Source organism: Labrus mixtus, chromosome 8, assembly GCF_963584025.1.
Source record: "Labrus mixtus chromosome 8, fLabMix1.1, whole genome shotgun sequence".
NCBI lineage: Eukaryota > Metazoa > Chordata > Actinopteri > Labriformes > Labridae > Labrus > Labrus mixtus.
Window position 1 is genome coordinate 25,814,251 of NC_083619.1, and position 16,782 is coordinate 25,831,032.

A 16,782-nucleotide genomic window follows, 5' to 3' on the forward strand; every position below is an offset into this window, starting at 1 on the left:
GTCCCCTTCTCTTCTCCATATACACAAGCTCAGCGTTTTTTCCAGGCTGAAAAGCGCTGGCTGTACGCTCGGGAGTGTTTGCATGAAGCGTTTATGCGCTGAGAAGAACAGCTCTGCACGTCCGTCCTGTCTCTATGACAACAGTCTGTTGACAACGGCCGCTGTATGACCGACACGGCTCTGTTACTTTTTACTGCATGTTTTATATTTGAGATCGTTTTTTGTGCCTGATCAGAAAAAGAGCAAAGAGGATGTGAGTACAAGGCACGTGAGCGGCAAAACTACAGGGAATATCATACATTTGGAAAAGAGCGCCGGTGACGTCAACATCACCTTTCTGAAAAGTTGAAAGATTTTCAACTTGAGTGCAAACCTCAGAAAGACGCTGGCGCTGCGTTTTTTCTCCAGGCGCCTGCTTTATGCTATGAACGCTCTTTACTCATTGAAAACAATTGAAAAAAGACACTGGCTGCAGAAAAAAAGAATGCTAGGTGGACATGGGGCCTGACATCATTTTAACAAAAGACAACAAACTACAAGAAGAAGAGGAAAATAAGAATCTACCATGAAACAGAGCATGGTCAGAGAATGTTACAGGTCTTTAAGTCATAGCTGGTGTTCACTCAGACGGCTGCATCGGTGTATTTGATCATTTTTTTCTTGTGTCAGAGAAATGTATGGAAAGACTTATTGGGTCATGAAGGTCAGTATTTTTCATCTTCTGTATCTTACCCTTCCTGTATAATTTCAAAACATCTAATAGAAATTTTTATGAATCCTTTTGAGAAAATTGACATGGACTGAAATCAATCTCACCTGGAAGCCTTTCTCGGAGCGTCTCTTACTGTACTCAGGAAAATAGATGCCATGAGAGTGCTTCTCATTGCAAACACTGCTCTTTCCTCTCCTCCACACACCTGGCCGCTGAATGTATGAAGGTGGTGTTAATGTCAAATCGCTTTGCATCAATGTGACATTGATTAGGTGTTGAGGGAGATGGTTTCTGAGGCTGTTCAAAAAAGCAGTTCACTGTCACGGCACTCCAAAGTGATTTTCAGACCCATCAGAAATGAGAGCAACCTTCTGTTCCCCTCAGAAAAAGTTACCCTCCAAAGTTCCCCATATGAAACCGCGTTTTGTGAGCAGTGACTGAAGCCGGCTCTGTAGTTGTGCTTAGTGTGATGATTCATCTGTAATCTAGGAGTTATTTTCTGGGCTATTTTCTTGTCGAATTAAAGGGTGAGCTTCCGTCTGTTTATACACCACAGTCTCAGTTCTGAGGTGTCCTTTTTTCACAGAGACGGATGCAGGTCACAGTTTATCGTTCTCGCTGTTGTGTATTTGTATTGACCCGGTGACAGCAGCTCTGCAGACTGCTGCTCTGCACCGACTGCTGATGAGAGGAAGCAGGGCCGGTCAGTTTGCATCACAGAGGAGCACAGAGCTGAGTCAGTGGCCATTAAAGACGGGAGGGTAAGGCTGAATTTCAAACACAACGAGACAGAGTTTAATCAGAGCTAAGCACTAATGAGAGGAGTCCTCACATCAGCGCTTTCTTCCTCGACGGAGGAGGAGGAGCAGGAGGAGGGAAAGTGAGGGAAAGAAGGAAAGAAGAAAATAAAAAGTCAGAGAGGATCAAGTTCAGGCGTCAGTGCAGGGTGTCTGGTTGTTGTATTCCCTCTGTGTTTCTCACAACTGCCGTGACATTTTCTGCTGGCTTTCCCATTTCATCCCTCAATGACTCTGCTGTTTGTGTGTACTCGCCACCATCTGCTTTCTGGATGCACCGACTCACATCTTTGAGATGATTTGACTTCATAAGACGAAACAGGAGGAGGAGGAAGAGTGGTAAGCAGGGCAGCAGGTATGAAGGACAGTGAGGAAGGTTTACGGGGACAGAAATGAGCCAGAGAGGAAGACAAGTATGGTAAAAGTGGCAAAGAAGACAAGGAAAAGAGGAGCAAGAGGAAAAGTAAAGGTAGAGAAGTAATGAGAAAGAGCTTTACAAAGAGGTCTAATGACAGTGTGTGCAGTTTATAGTTTCCCAGTCGGCGCTCTCTCAGCTGCCTCCACAGTTTCACCCACGCTGACTGTAAGGGGAGTGTGTGCCTCAGTGTGTTTGTGCGTTTGTGTGTTCATGTACAGCCCTCCGCAAAATTGCAATAGTATAAATATGAATACCTGGCTAAAAAAGGGAAGTTTTAAGGAAGAGCGTGGCACTACATGTTGAACCTAACCTGTGCCAGGGGTAAAACGACTTTAAAGAGCCCATATTCTGCCCTTTTTGGGGTCCGTATATTTAATCTATGTTCCTACTTTTGTACGTTCACAATAGCTAAAGTCCAAAAAAAGTGTCTGTTTTCATGTACTGCTCCTCCTTGCTCCCTCTACGCTCTGAGTCCGTCAGCTACACTCTGTTGAGCCCACACTGTCAGACCCCACGTGGGCCAAGTCTGCTCTGATTGGTCTGCCGATCCGCTCTGTCGTTATTGGTCAGTTGCTCAGCACGCTTCTCGGAAATTTCAACATGAGCTGCAGGGCTTGCCACAACGAGCCAATGGGCTTAGATCAGTGATCTCACACTGACAATGACGCCGCACTGACAAATTTTAATCGAGGGGGGCTAGAACCGAGCGTTACATGCAGCTAATGCTACAGCTAACAGGAGGACGTAGGAGAAGCCGTGTTTCCGCGGACTTTACATTTTTGCACATAGATGTGCCTAAACATGCACAGGACACTTGGAAAACACACTGAAGAGCAAACAAAACCAGAAAAAAGCATAATATGGGACCTTTAAACATTTTGAATAGATTGGCCATGTCAGCTACCCAAGCCTTCATTTTTCATATTTTTTAAATGCAATCATCTGCACTACCTGTAATGGTTTTTGTTGTCATTGTCTTTTGTTACAACATATTCCTACGGATTACAACGGCATCAAAATAACCTTTAAGCTCCTGTGAGGAAGTTTTGGTTAGTGTAGATTCTGGCGCCCCCTGTGGACAAATCAGTACTTCTAATCTCTTCTGATCAGAAAAAAACTCATCCTCCTGTCTTTTAACAAATCTAGCACTCATTGTGAAAATGTTCACAAAGTTTGTTTCTGCAGAGTGCTGTTAATCACTACGTCTGACACTTGCCCTGCAGCAGAGGAATCAGACTTTAAACATTAGAGACTGTTTCAGTGTTGTTGCTTGTGATCTTTTTTTTGGCTTTCAAGATTCATCAGTATTTCAGTCTGTTTCATAACCAGCTGAAAAACTACTCACTGGATCCAGGCCTGCCAAATTAATGTCATTTTAACTGCGATCAACATTATGTCCTCCCCTTGGTCAAAGAAACTGGATTGATGGTGGTCAGTGTTTCCCTTACCATTATATTGGGGGGGCTTTGTTGGGCTTTTTGTGCCTTTATTGTAGGAATATGATAGTGGATAGAGTCGGAAATCAGGGAAAGAAGTCATTTAAGGATACCTTTCCGATAGAAAAGGACATCTGTCATTAAAAGTAACACATGAACACCAAGATTCCTTAAAGTGTTGGCGGCGTGTGTCTCCCCCCCCTCCCCCACACTGTAAACCTAGGGGAAACACTGGTGGTTATCTAAAATAAGTGGTCAGCCCAATAAAAACTCTATGAGGCTCTTTATTGAAAATTGTTTAAAAAAAATGTGACCATATTGAAACTTTGTTTGGTCAAATATAACGTAAAAAAGCCAGGGAATGTTTTTTTTGTCCCAGTCCAGCCATGGCAACAGGTGAGCAGAAGGATGTATAGGTTTTTAAAATAATCAATATTGTACCTAGAATTCATAAATAATTGTGATTAATGATCATGATCCTAACAAATAAATAAAGTTATTTGAATTTAATTGAATGAATGATCTGCATTTTGACCAAAATTGTGCAGCACAAAGTGCAGGGCATTTCAGTGGCGTTTAAAATAGCCGTCAATTTGGTTACTGATGAATGTGACGAACTGTTTCAAAAAGTCGACTAGTCTAAATTAAAAATGTTCATCTAAACCTCAGGGACATAAGTTCCCTAACATCCCTAATATAGAGAGTAGTGACTGGGTTTATGGGGAACACTCCTTCTGTATCTTCAGTGTTTTAATGGAAACAGGTCATATCGGAGGTGTTGGTCCTCAGGGAGCGGAGAGAAGCTACAGGAGCGTCTCAGGTCATAACATAACACTGTGATAGATTCTAACCCAGTGAACCGCACAGCAAAAAACTGAATTTGTGTGGAGTACATTATCAACTTTGAGACCATATTGACCTCAAGCTTCAGAAAAAATCTAATTAAAGACAGGCAGAGAACAAATGTGTGTAATACCGGTGTGGAGCAATGCCACCTATAAACCTAAAGTCCCCATAACAGCACCGCCATCCACACCAACATCGTCATAAACACCAACATCGTTCTCATATGAAGTGGAGTGCATTCTTGTTTGGTGTATCAGTTTATGATACAGGTCTAAAGTTTATGTTCTAAATCAGTGTTTTTCAAAGTGGGGTTCCAGACACCCTGGAGGGTTGCCAGAGAGTGCAAGGGAGGGTTGCAGAAACTTGGAGGGAAGGAGTGAAATGGAACAAAAATAAAAAACATTATATGTGACAAATAAATTGTAATGTGTCTTTCTAGATGTTATGAATCACTGCATGTTGAAATATTTTTTATGACAATCCAGCCATGTAAAACAGAGTAACACCACTCTAGCCATCAGAATCAAGCAGCTGCTATGAGTGATTTTGATGCATCAGAAAATTGTGGCACCACTGAAAATGATCTACAGTACCTGCGACCTCGTTATATGGGAACTTGACAAAAAGAATAGACCACCACTTGTCATTATGAGCCAGCACACGTAAAGAATATGAATATATTAAAGAAGACATATTATCCCCCTTTCCACCTTTTCAAACAGTCCCCCTGTGGTCTAAATGAAACATATGTGCTGTACTTTGGTCAAAATATAACATGAATCAAGCACTAGAGAAGGTTTGTGACCCTGTATAAACCAGCTCTCTCAGAACGCTCCGTTTTGGTGTGTGTGTCTCTTTAAATGCAATGAATCCCCACTGAGTTTTCCTGGTAGACATCACTCCTCTGTAGCGAGAATAAAAATGACGGACCTGCACAAAAGTTTTGTTCTAGGCTGGAGGTGGAGTCCATGGGTGGAGATACCAGGGGAGGGGAGGGTATTCTTTTTTCCAGAATCCCACTGTGACATCACAAAGAGAGCACATTTGAAACAGAGCATTTTTCTCTGTGTTGTAAGACTCATGCAGATCACAAAAAAGGACTGGATGGGTTTATTTCACATTTTGTGGGTCAGTAGACACTAATGTTACCCAAATATATGTTCAAAAACACTGTACAAGTGGATTTTTCATAACATGTCCCCTTTAAGTAAAAATTTCAGTGAAGTATCCAAATGTGTTCTTGGTTCTTGGTTGATTTTTTTTTTTTCTTCGTAATGTCCAATGAATTTAAGAAATGTTGTAAAAGGCGGTCCCCGCATGAGGTTAATGCTACATGAGGGTCTTTGGCATGGCAAAGTTTGGGAACCCCCGTTCTAAATGAGTCCTATGCGTCTTCAGCCTGTTCTATTCAAGATGTTTGTATTGTTAAAAGATTTCATTTTCATCCAAAAGACATTCATAATCTTTTGCTGTAAAATGTCTATGTCCATCACACTTTCTGAGGCCAATCCACACAGAAGGTTGTGACCAAAGAGCTTTAACAGGAGGTATTCTCCACCATGTCCTACATCTCTGGGCGCTTCCTTTAATTGGAGTCTGTCTGAGTTTTCACTCCAGATATCACCAATTACACCGTCCTGTAAAAGTAAGGCAGCTCGGCCTTAAAGTTCTGCATCAACGCTTGTCTCCATGACTTCTGTGAAGGACAGAAACTCTTCTCTTAGTTAGTTAAAGAGATCTATGAAGCCTTTGTGTCTGCAGCCTCGGGAAAGCTGAGCTCTGTTCGAGTGTTAGAGAGGCAGAGGAGAAGATGGAGAACATCAAATTATCTGCAGAGAAAAGGTTTTTTTTAAAGGAAGCACTTATCTTCTAATGCGTCCTGTGGGAGGATGGCGCTGAAGTAAACCAAAGTACATGCTGTGACTGCAGCTGCTGTTGTGTTTTAGTGAAGGCGTAAAAAAACTCTCTCACACATACACACACACACATGTACACACACCGAGCCCCATAGATGCTTTTGCTCATGACATCCAATTTCTCTCCTCGGAGCCGATGTAAAAATGTGTGTTATTGCGGTGTCAGTGCAGTTTTCTAGTCTCCAAAGACCAGCTGTTATAGCGAAGGTGTAAAGGGTCTGTCTCTCTGCAGCTATCCTCGGGAAAAATGTTTCCCCCTCACCTCGACAGCATTACCCAGATAGATCTCTTCCTCCAGCCGGACCAGCTCCCTCGTGGACTGAAACTGTGTTTTATAGATGAGTGATGCATCTGCAAAGCCCTTTAAATAAACGATGGAAGGAATTGCAGCAGCCTTGTGGTGGTTTAAGCTTAAAGTCGAGACCTGCTGCTGGGCTGCCCAGTGTTGTACAGACATTGTGCACACAATGAAGATATAAAGCTAGGTCAGAGGATCTGCTCTTTGATAAAGTGAATATAGCATTTGACGATATTTTAAAGGTACAGTTGGTCAGGGTTAGAGAAAGGTTTCACTTGTTACAAAGCTCAGTAGATTTATGTCAACACAGCCTGAGGCAGACTGAATGGTGAAGGATAATTCAAAACATTATTTAACATAGTGAGTCTCAATAGGGATGACCACACACATTTTGTCACATCGGACAATAGAGAACAAAGCGTATGACGTATTTTTGTAGGCCAACCCGGAAGTATCATCGCCATGGGGTCTAACGAGAATTCTCCTATGGGATTTTTTCATTGGATTTTGGATCATTGCAGAAAATAAGCTCTTTGGCAAACGCACGTTTCTGATGCGTAGGCGTTTTGTTCAGCAGGATAATCTTCACAGATGAACACCATTTTTATGGTGTTTGAAGCGTTAATGCGGCCGACAGAAGTAAAAAGCTAACGTTATGCTACAAGCGAACTACAACACGGTCGGATGATTGTGACGTCACTAGCGTTATGCTTCAGACGATCTCCGATCAGCTAATCCGCGTAGCTTAATAAATAGTTTACTAACATAATATTCACCTTAACCTAAAGATTTAACCCACAGGAGACGTCTCCGACTAGTGAGAGAGTTCCCGGCCTCTGTGTCCGGCGTGATGACGTTTAATGTCCCCGACAACCACTGTAGTCACATTTAGCCACTTGTTAGCAACCACCTTTTTAAAGACGACTAAAAACTTCAAATTTAGCAAGTGGGGGTATTACCTAACGTAGTTTATGTGGTCTAACAAAACACCAACATCTCTTAAGCTTATGTTAACCACAGACCTTATTTCAGGCGTCTAACCACAAACACATTCAACATCCCCGTTGACTTTTAGACGTTAGACTCCATGGCGCTCAAATGCTAACTTCCGGGTTTTAGGACTCATTCCTGTGATGCCCTATAGGCCTCTGGAGGAGGTGGCCAACCAGTCCTCTTTCATAGCTAGCGGTTAGCAATATTAAACTTCCACCAGAGACTTCCCTTTTTCATGCGGGCCGTTGTTTACAATCCGGCTCACAAGTGATACCGGAGAAGAAGTTTAGAGGCGTTTAAGTAAGAGCAGATGTATCCCACCTCTTTTGGTCTCCAAAACCAGTCAGAGGTAGCTGCAATACCAGTGGATACAGTTACACTGGGACCACAAACAGAAACCAGAAGGATTCTAAAATCTTGTCATATGAGAAAAAAAAAGTGTGTATGAGTGTGTATATATACTGTATGGGGCCACCCCCATACAGTATATATAGAGTTCAACACCAATAGGCTGATGGGCACTGTGAAGGCAGGTGTGGTCAAATATTCAAACTGTCCCATTGTTTAGATCAGGGGTCTCCAACAGGTAGCTTGGGAGCTACTGGTAGCCCGCGGGCTACCAGTAGCTCCCAAGGTTTTCAGTAGCTCGCCTATAGGTTGACCGACTGTGTTAAAAATAAAAATAAAAATCTGACGACGGTAAATGCACCTCTTCCCACTATTCATATATTTGGCCCATAAAAACAAGTATGAAGTACTAATGTTTTCTTGGACATTGATGTGAATTTAAGATTATTGATAAGCATTGGCTTATTGCAATTTCACTCATGTACAAACAGCAGCTTAATTCAGCTGAGCTATGTAAATAAATGCAAGCGATTTGATGCAAGTAGCCCTTGGCCACTTTCATTTTTTGAAAGTAGCTCTCAGATGAAAAAAGGTTGGAGACCCCTGGTTTAGATTATAGACGGTTTCACCTTGGGACATTATTAGACCTCAAAACCAAAATCGGCAAACGGACCATAATTTGCATTAAACATTTAGATTGTGAAAGCATCTTTTGTAGAATGTATTATATAAGGCTAAACCTCTTGAGATGTTTAATTTGTGTGGTTGAAATGAACCCAACAAGCACAGGGGAAAGACCACTCAGCAGTGAAACAATAACCCAAATATGAGACAATGCTGTGTCTATAGTCTCACAACACAATATAGACATAGCAGTGAAGCACTGGCCTGCTTTAACGCTGCTCTTATTAAAATATTTGAGCAGTGTACTGTCCCTCTAAAAAAAGATAAAAGGTACAGTAAGCTGCTCTGGCTCTCATTTGCATAGAAATAGTTGGTGGTTACGAGCTTTTTCTACTGGTGCAATGCAGAGTTTTCAATTTCATGAATCCCCAGAGTCCACTCCGGTGTTTCATTTTGTGAAGTAAATTAGATTTGTGCAGGTGCTCGGATGCTGTGAATATCTTTGTGCCGTGTGTTTTATTTGAATGACAGAACAAAATTAAATTCTGTGCTAAACAGGTTTTTTTTTTCTCCCCACAGAGACTTGTTGTTGGTCTACTGCTCCCCATTAAGAGATATTTACAAGCAAATATATTCAAATTATTTACTTAGTGCAGCTGCTGCATTAGTAGATATTTTATTATACATGTCTCCTCCTGGAGCCATTAGTAGGAAATGATGCAGCCTGCAGCATTCCCTCGAAAATCTGCATAATTCTGCCGTTATAATTCACACTGAATGTTTTTTGGGTTGCAGCAGCGTTCGACTTGATAAAAAAAAACTGAAGAAATTCTTGTTTTCTCAGCAGCTTCTTTTACCTCCGCCTGTGTTGATCCTGGCAGTTTAAAGATAAAGACTATTTAAATGCTGCTGGGAGGTGGCTCGCCGCTGTTTTGATCACTTCATTTGGTTGATGTCTTGTCTCCCACACAGACACCCACACCGCCACTCAGAGTGACGAGCCTCAGTGAGAAGATTGTTTCATGCTTTCAGAGGCAGCGGTGGATCAGTGTAATGCTGAGCGCTGCATGCATGAGGGGGGCTGTTTGTGTGGACGTGTGGGCTGCGATCTTAGCACATACAGAGCGTGCTGTATAATGAGCTTATTATGTGGTTCTTTCCAGCTGGCTTACAGGTCGGAGGCCAGAAGGAATGAACATCTTGCAAGGAGTGTGTTTGACAGCTCGCTGAAGAAATGGAGATGAAGAACAAATATCCCTGTTGTTGCTCTGTATAAATAAAAGATGCTGAGCTGCTCATTTTGGAGGCTGTCTGAGTGTTTTTCAGACAAAGGTGCCTCCTGAGAAGAAGAGTGGCAACTCCTCAAAGTACTGACAGAAAACACAAGAACTCAGTAAACACAAATCATGTATACAACAGCAAGATATCTAGATCCAAAAAAATCTTTGTAGGAGGCCTGGAGGTCTCACCCAGAACATCTTTAGCAACAGAAATGTCTTTCCCTCAATTTGATCAATATTTATGCACAATTTGAAGGTTTTCCTCACCACTTTGAAATTATGATTTAGTTATGTGTCCTCTTTTTATGTTCATCAGGAACATTTTCACGCAGTGATGCATTCATTTAAAAACATGTAGACTTCGAGTTCTTGTGTTTCTGTTCTATTTTAGCCCTGCAGAGTTCCTACAGCTGGAGCCTCATACAGGCTCTGCAGCATTTGTTGTTTTTTATGACATCATTGGACTAACTTTAGTTTAGTTTATATATAATCAAACATAATACAGAATGTGTTCATTCTGTGACACATGATCAAAGTAAGTTTTACTGACAGAAGAGTTTAATTCATAGAGGGGGCGGGACATTGTTGATTGACAGACAGACAGTCACCATGGTTACTCACTCTCACCTGCCTGCTGCTTTGTAATGTCGTTTAGTGTAATCCCTATAGGTTCCGTTATCACAACAGGTGAGCTTCGGGTGGAGAAGCTTGATAGAAACTTTTAAAAACTGAGAGAGAGCAGAAAACACCGACAGCAACATTTGAAACACCGGGGTTATATCTCTCATCACTGACTGTCTGAGCTCCTCTCTGTCTGACTCTCTGAAGACTGTTAACGTCTCTCCGACTCACGGTTCGTTGTGTCGCTTTCCGAGATGTAAACTTAACTGTGCAAACTATGCAGACAAGTTAACTGTTGCTCACGCCGTGTTGGTTTGGAAAAATATCAGTGGAAATATCATATGGAGTGGTTTTTGCGGACATAAGTTTTAAGTTTTGTTTTTGTTTTCACTGCTGCCGAGCAAAAGAGAGGGAGACGTGTCTGTGTCGGAGCATAAACTGCAGCATGATAGAATAAACAGATTAGCCCGGTTCTACGATCTCTCTGCTTTGGCAGATCGTCAGCACGTTAAAATCCTTCACTATCTAAGATCGTTAAATCGCCCACCACTACCTTGAAATTCAGGATTTCAGTGTCTTATTGTTTATTTATTAGTTCTTTGTTTGGGAGGAGTGACATGAAAAATGTTTACAATACGTGTTGCTGAGTTGGAATGCAACTTTTCTAATTTTTCAGAGCTCAATGACAGAAATCAAAAAACTGTGTTAGGAAGTTAAAGAAAACATATAATGGGATGCTGTGTTGTTCTTCTTTTGCGTTTTGTTCGTGTGTATCCATTGCTCGATCTCCTTTGGGTCAAACTGGAGGTAGAAGTTGTGCAGATTACTCAAATGAACATTGACGTTTTGTTGCTCGAGGATGATTGTTAGCACTCTCGAGCAAAAACAACCGATGTCTGCAGTCTCATTATCCCCGCTCACCGCTACATGCTCTGAATGGATAAACAAGTCTCCGCTCTGCTGGTACTGAGAGACTCTGAACTCTGGGTTTGCGGGGCTTTTGGAGCTCTGAGGAGCAGGACCTTGTGTTCACTGCTGTTTGTTGAGGTGATGGATGGAGCTCATCGGTATTCAGGGTCTTTTCTATACACAGGAATCGTAAAGAAGTGGACTATCCAGGTGAATGAGGCATGCTCGGACCCTCTGAGTCTCTGGTTATAGTCTGCAATGCAGGTCAGCTTTTGAAGACCTGAGCATCCAGATATGTGCAAATACTCATTTACAGCTTTTGCATTGCTGTCAAACTCATCATTTATCACTTTTTGACAGTGATTGAGTACATGACTTGGCTGGAGAGTGAGTGATCGCTGTCCAGGAGGATATTGGATTGAAATGGAAAGATATGTCCCATCACTCAAATGTTACCATAACAGGCTCCTAGACTTTTGTGACGCTCCCTTTCTTTAATGGTTTTACCTCAGGCGGAAACTTTGTTTTGGGAGCCGTTATTAGATCACTTAATTCTGTCACCCGAGAAATTGTCGCACACTCACTCCATCAAATTCTGTTACAGATTTTAAAAAATCCTCCCTTCAGTTTTCTCTTCCCAAAATGACATTTCTGTCCACACATATTTTCTGCCTGACTGGTTTGAAGTGCTCGTGTCTCGGAGTAAAAAGTATAGTCAGTTGTTTTTGGGAAGTGGGGTTGATTCTGTTCATTTGGATTTTTTTACGTCAAAAATGGCAGAAGAAGAAAAAGTGTGTTTTTCTAAGTTTGTTGTTTGTGGTGCCGCTGTTTAATATTCAGGAAAAGCTCTCTGTTTCGACACAGCCAGGGTCAGTGTCGAGGTTCGGTGGCTGCCGAGTCCAGCAGGTATTCAACATTTAGCTCCATTTTTCCTCTGAGCTGTCTGTGTTTGTGCTCCACTGGTCACACTTTCAGGGACGTCGCCTCTTAAATGTCAAAGCTGCGCCGGGGAGAAGCGACCCGGTGTGTTTTTTTTTTTAAACTCCTCCGCTCTCTCTCTCTGTCGCTGTCTGCTGAGTGTTTCCTCAGCAAGTCGCTGCTCTCACCACACATTATCTCCTCAGGGATTACAGCTCTCGGCGATGGAGAGGCGTCCCTCTCATTTCGTCTCTTCAGACTGCTGTAATTCACCTGCTTCTTCACGCTGAGGGCTCCTCCACCTCCCACAGTAACAAGTGTCTGTCAGGGCCGAGGCCTGCGGGGGTTAAGACCATCAGGAGGAGATCAGAGGAGCACAGAGCTGGAGGCCGCAGGATGATTGTTTGAGTAGACAGACCGCATTTATGAATTCAAAATGAATGACGATCAAAGCCACTCGATCCTCTTATTAAAGCCTGACTCTAGTATGTAATGTGACTGCACATCATCTTGATAATAACTGCTGTAACAATCTGAGTTCAAAAGACTTTAAATCGCTTTCTCTTTCTCTCTTTGTAGTTGTGGGTCACTTGGAGTAGCAACCCCACCTCATCTCCAACAAAACAAATGTTAGGGCATTTTTTTATGTTTACCCCTCAGCTCTCTGTAGAAGGAAGACTACCTAGCTGTGTGAGTGTCACCGACCTGGGGGAGTGGTTACTGCCCTTTGTGATGTCACAAAGGGAAAATCTCCAAACGGCCTGTTTGAGCACACATTTTATTTGAAAGTTGAGCAGGTAAAAGACAGAGAGGATGGACTTTTCTCATAATTGGGGTTTTTGTAGACGGACTAGTGACACATGTTAGTGTTAGAGAAACATGTTGAAGTGTATTTTACATATTTTACATATGTGACCTTTAATACGGATAAATGATCAAATTCTGTTGTTAAAGGCTTTATATGCGATTTTTTGATCCAGCAGATGTCGCCCTTGAGCACCAGCATGAAACCAAAACAACTCGCGCTGCATTGTTGTGTTAGCATGCTAATGCTAGCGATCTTTATTATGCTCGTATCTTCACACTGCATGTAAATTTACCTGAAATGAGCGTGATCTAGAAACACAGTTAAGCAGTGAGTACAGTATGTTATTCTTCTTTTCTCTAGTCCCTCAATTAAACAACTTTTATACACGAGGGGAGGAGTCAGCCGGCCGTCCTGACGATGTAAACAAACTGAAGATAGGACTCTGAAAACTCTGAAAACATCACAGACAGTGGGACTCGGGTGTTACACCCATTGTAGACAGTCATGACTCACAGAGTTATTTTCAGAGGATATACTTGATTTCTGTTATATTTAAGTGTGAAAAATCGCATATTAAGCCTTTAAATCTGTCTTATTTGCTTGTGAAACATTTTGTTAGAATGAGAGTAATATTCCTCATTAAAGAGCAGAATCATCATCAGCCTGTGTTGGATGTGTAGAGGCAGATGAAGACGCTGGTGTTGACAGAGTAATCGAAGCTAAAGCCTCGTCAGTTGTGGGTCGGATCGACCGCGGCGTGAATCATAGTAATTGGCTCTTGTCTCAGCGCTGGAGAACAACATCCATTAACAGAGAGGCTTCAGATGGAGGCAGTGTTAGTTTGACTTTAGACTAGAGTTTGGAAAGATTTGAATATTTACTGAGCTGATGATTAGGAAGCTTTTTTGTATTCGTATGAGATGGAAACACAACTCTCGTAAAATAAATCTTCTATCTATCCGAGTGTTCCTTTTATTTTTCAGCACATAATTTCTCCATGTTATGTAGTTTTAACGAGGGCCCGACTGATGCAGGATTTTTGGATCAGATACCGATAATGATATTAGGGAGAGAAAAAAATCCAATACCGATTTATCGCCGATATCTTTATTCCATCTTTCTTCGATCTGTAGAGATAAATATGGACATACACACTTATTGTGCTGATCCCTCAAAGGCAGTTATCAAACACTTGTGGAAAAGATATTTAATGAAGACAGGATGGTCACTCAACTGGAAAGTAGCTCTGCTGGTGAAAAAGAACTGGGAGTTGTAATACAATGAAACTCAAATGAAAAGCTATTTCACTAGTAAATAAATCTCGTCATATCGGCGCATATCTGCAATAAAAGTGGCCCATACTGATAATTGATAAAAAAAAAAAAAAAATTAGGCTCGATATGAAATCTTCATACAAAGTGTTAAAAAAAAAAAAAAAAAAAAAGGTTGCCGGGTGGATCGCACCGCCTCGAGTCGCAGCAGGGATCGACTGAGGCCTCAGTGAAGTTGGTCCAGTTTGAACAAATTTAAGAAATGGCTGCTACACAACATACCTCATTAAATAAATGAACCCATAGAGACGGACAGAGGAGAGTATTAAAACAAGCTTAATTAACATTAGACGATTACGTGTAACATATGACGTTCGTATTGAAGCCAATCATCCATGAACCATTAAAGTGTGAACGGGTGTGAAGGTTTCTCACACAGCTGATTTGTTTCCATCATCGTTCAGTCAGTAATGAGCCGGTTAGGACGCCATTCATCTTCACAACAGGACATGATTACACCGTTCACTTATCCAAGTGGACATTAATACACTGTTCATTTGTCTAATAAGCTGAAAGACCTGTTTCCACCTGGGGGACATTAAACCTGCTTCTCCATTATTAAGCCCCCCCCCCCCCCCTCACTGCTCATGGTCTGATACTCACAGACTCGACAGGTTTTTATCAAATGTGTCAAAAAAGACTTTAGAACATGTGGATGATTGTCTCTTTCTCGTTGTTTATTGAAGCTGATCATTTTAGGGGCATTTTTTTCATCTCGCAGCATGACTGATCTCTCGACGTGCAGCTTTAAACATTTTTACAGTTTTTCCCGCTCAGGCTAAAAGACCTCCGCTCTCTGAACCTCTCAGCTGTGTTGGATCCACTTGTTTCATGATTTCAAAACCATGAAATGATTCATATTCACGCTACAAGAGGAGACATCCCATGTGTCGAGCTGCTGTTTTTTAATACTCAGTGAGAGACAGGAGCACAAAGTCAAAGGCCTGTTTCCACTCGGCTGACATTAAACCCTGCAGCTCCAAAATAAAACAGCACTCCTCTTCAGCTGCTAAATGGAGCCTATTCAGGCGAGAAGAAGAAGTGATGCTCTGGCTTAGTTACCGCTCATATTCTGCTTTTAAGAGCCTGTAAGTGACATTTTAGTACAAGTGTTTCAAGTGTATTTCTGTGAATCCAAATCCCACTTTTGATCTTCGCTCTTGGATTTTCCTACACAAACATTTCTATTTTTTTGTTATGACAGTCAGCACAACCTCTTAACACTTTTCATGTCAGCGGTTTATTTGCTAAAAAGTGTTTTTGTTTTACTCAGAACACGTCTCTCTTTGGGAAACCAAGGTTCAACGTTGATGTTTTATTTCAGCCTGATCCAGGATCTGATCTTGAACATTACCAGGAATGTTTGTTTCCTACGCCAAACAAACATGCAAAAGCCTCGTACCATTTTTTTGTGTAGTTGTTCATTAAAGCGAAAAAGCCTACTTCTAGAGACTTCTAGATATCGCAGTGTTTCTGCAGCCCAGACGAGGGGGTGACATCACTAACATTCTTCTTAGAAGACAGTCTTTTTACAGCCACATGCTCGGCACTCTGTCACCGAGAGGTCTCAACATGCAGTTTCATTTAAAAGCTTTTCTGTGATTGGTCTGTGACCCCATTATGTGATGGACCAATTGAAAAGGTCGAGTTATCTTTGCTTTTACTGCTGTTTTTTGATGTCTACAGTATATTTATGTTGTTATTTTGATGTGCTTTGGATGGTCTTTTCTCCTTGGACTGACCTTCGTTTAACTTTTGCTCCTATGAGAATATCTGTCTAATTTTGTAAAATGTTGTACAATTTGTACAATATCTTCTGTATTAGATAGTCTGTCCGTCTCACTAAACCTCTGAGAGGACAACCCTTTGTTCAGAATATGTTTTTGCTACATGGTTAACTACCAAATCGTTTTGAAATTGTGTATTATTTTTTTTACAATTGTGTATTTTGACAGTTTTTCCACTTCCTGGGGTATATGTCTCCCTCTTGTGGCTCTATCTGTTTTTCCTGTTCAGCAGGTGATAATGATTGTTTTGCTGGTTGCCAAACTTTAGAAAAGACTGATTGTCTCCTGCCACATTTGCCTGAAGTAGATCCTTTGGATGGAAACGTTGCCATAAACAAAGTTGCTCATTGGGAGCTGAACAGTGTGCGGACCTTTCTCTTTTTTCTAGTGTTTAACTAAACTTTTCTTTTCTTCTCTTAACAGAGGTGTGTGACGGCGCGTTGGTGTCCAATCTGCCTCCATCGACCTTCAGAAGCTCCTCTCAGCTGTCCAGCAGTCACGCTCCGGGCTTTGCCAAACTCAACAGGAGAGAAGGTGAGGAAAGGTTTGACACAGTAAGACTGCTGCTGCATTTAGACGAGATATCTGAGAAAGAACAACCAAATGAATACAGAAGTAAATCATACGGCTGTAAATATTATTGTTATTAGGGCGAGATATATCCTTTACATGGATGGTTAATTGAGCAGATGTGCCACTGACTGTTTACTTTTACAGGAGCATCTTCACTCTGTGAAGTG

General features: G+C 41.7%; 1 protein-coding gene across 2 annotated transcripts in view; it reads left to right on the top strand.

The window, feature by feature from the left end:
• LOC132979539 (contactin-associated protein-like 4) overlaps positions 1-16,782 on the top strand; it is a 340,781-nt gene that overhangs the window by 16,391 nt on the left and 307,608 nt on the right. For both annotated transcript variants that reach the window (XR_009674058.1, XM_061045430.1), the window contains exon 2: positions 16,466-16,576. Coding sequence is in view for 1 of the 2 variants with exons in the window: in XM_061045430.1 (XP_060901413.1) it covers positions 16,466-16,576 (111 nt within the window). In the remaining variant the exon portion in view is untranslated. The remainder of the gene's footprint in view (positions 1-16,465; positions 16,577-16,782) is intronic.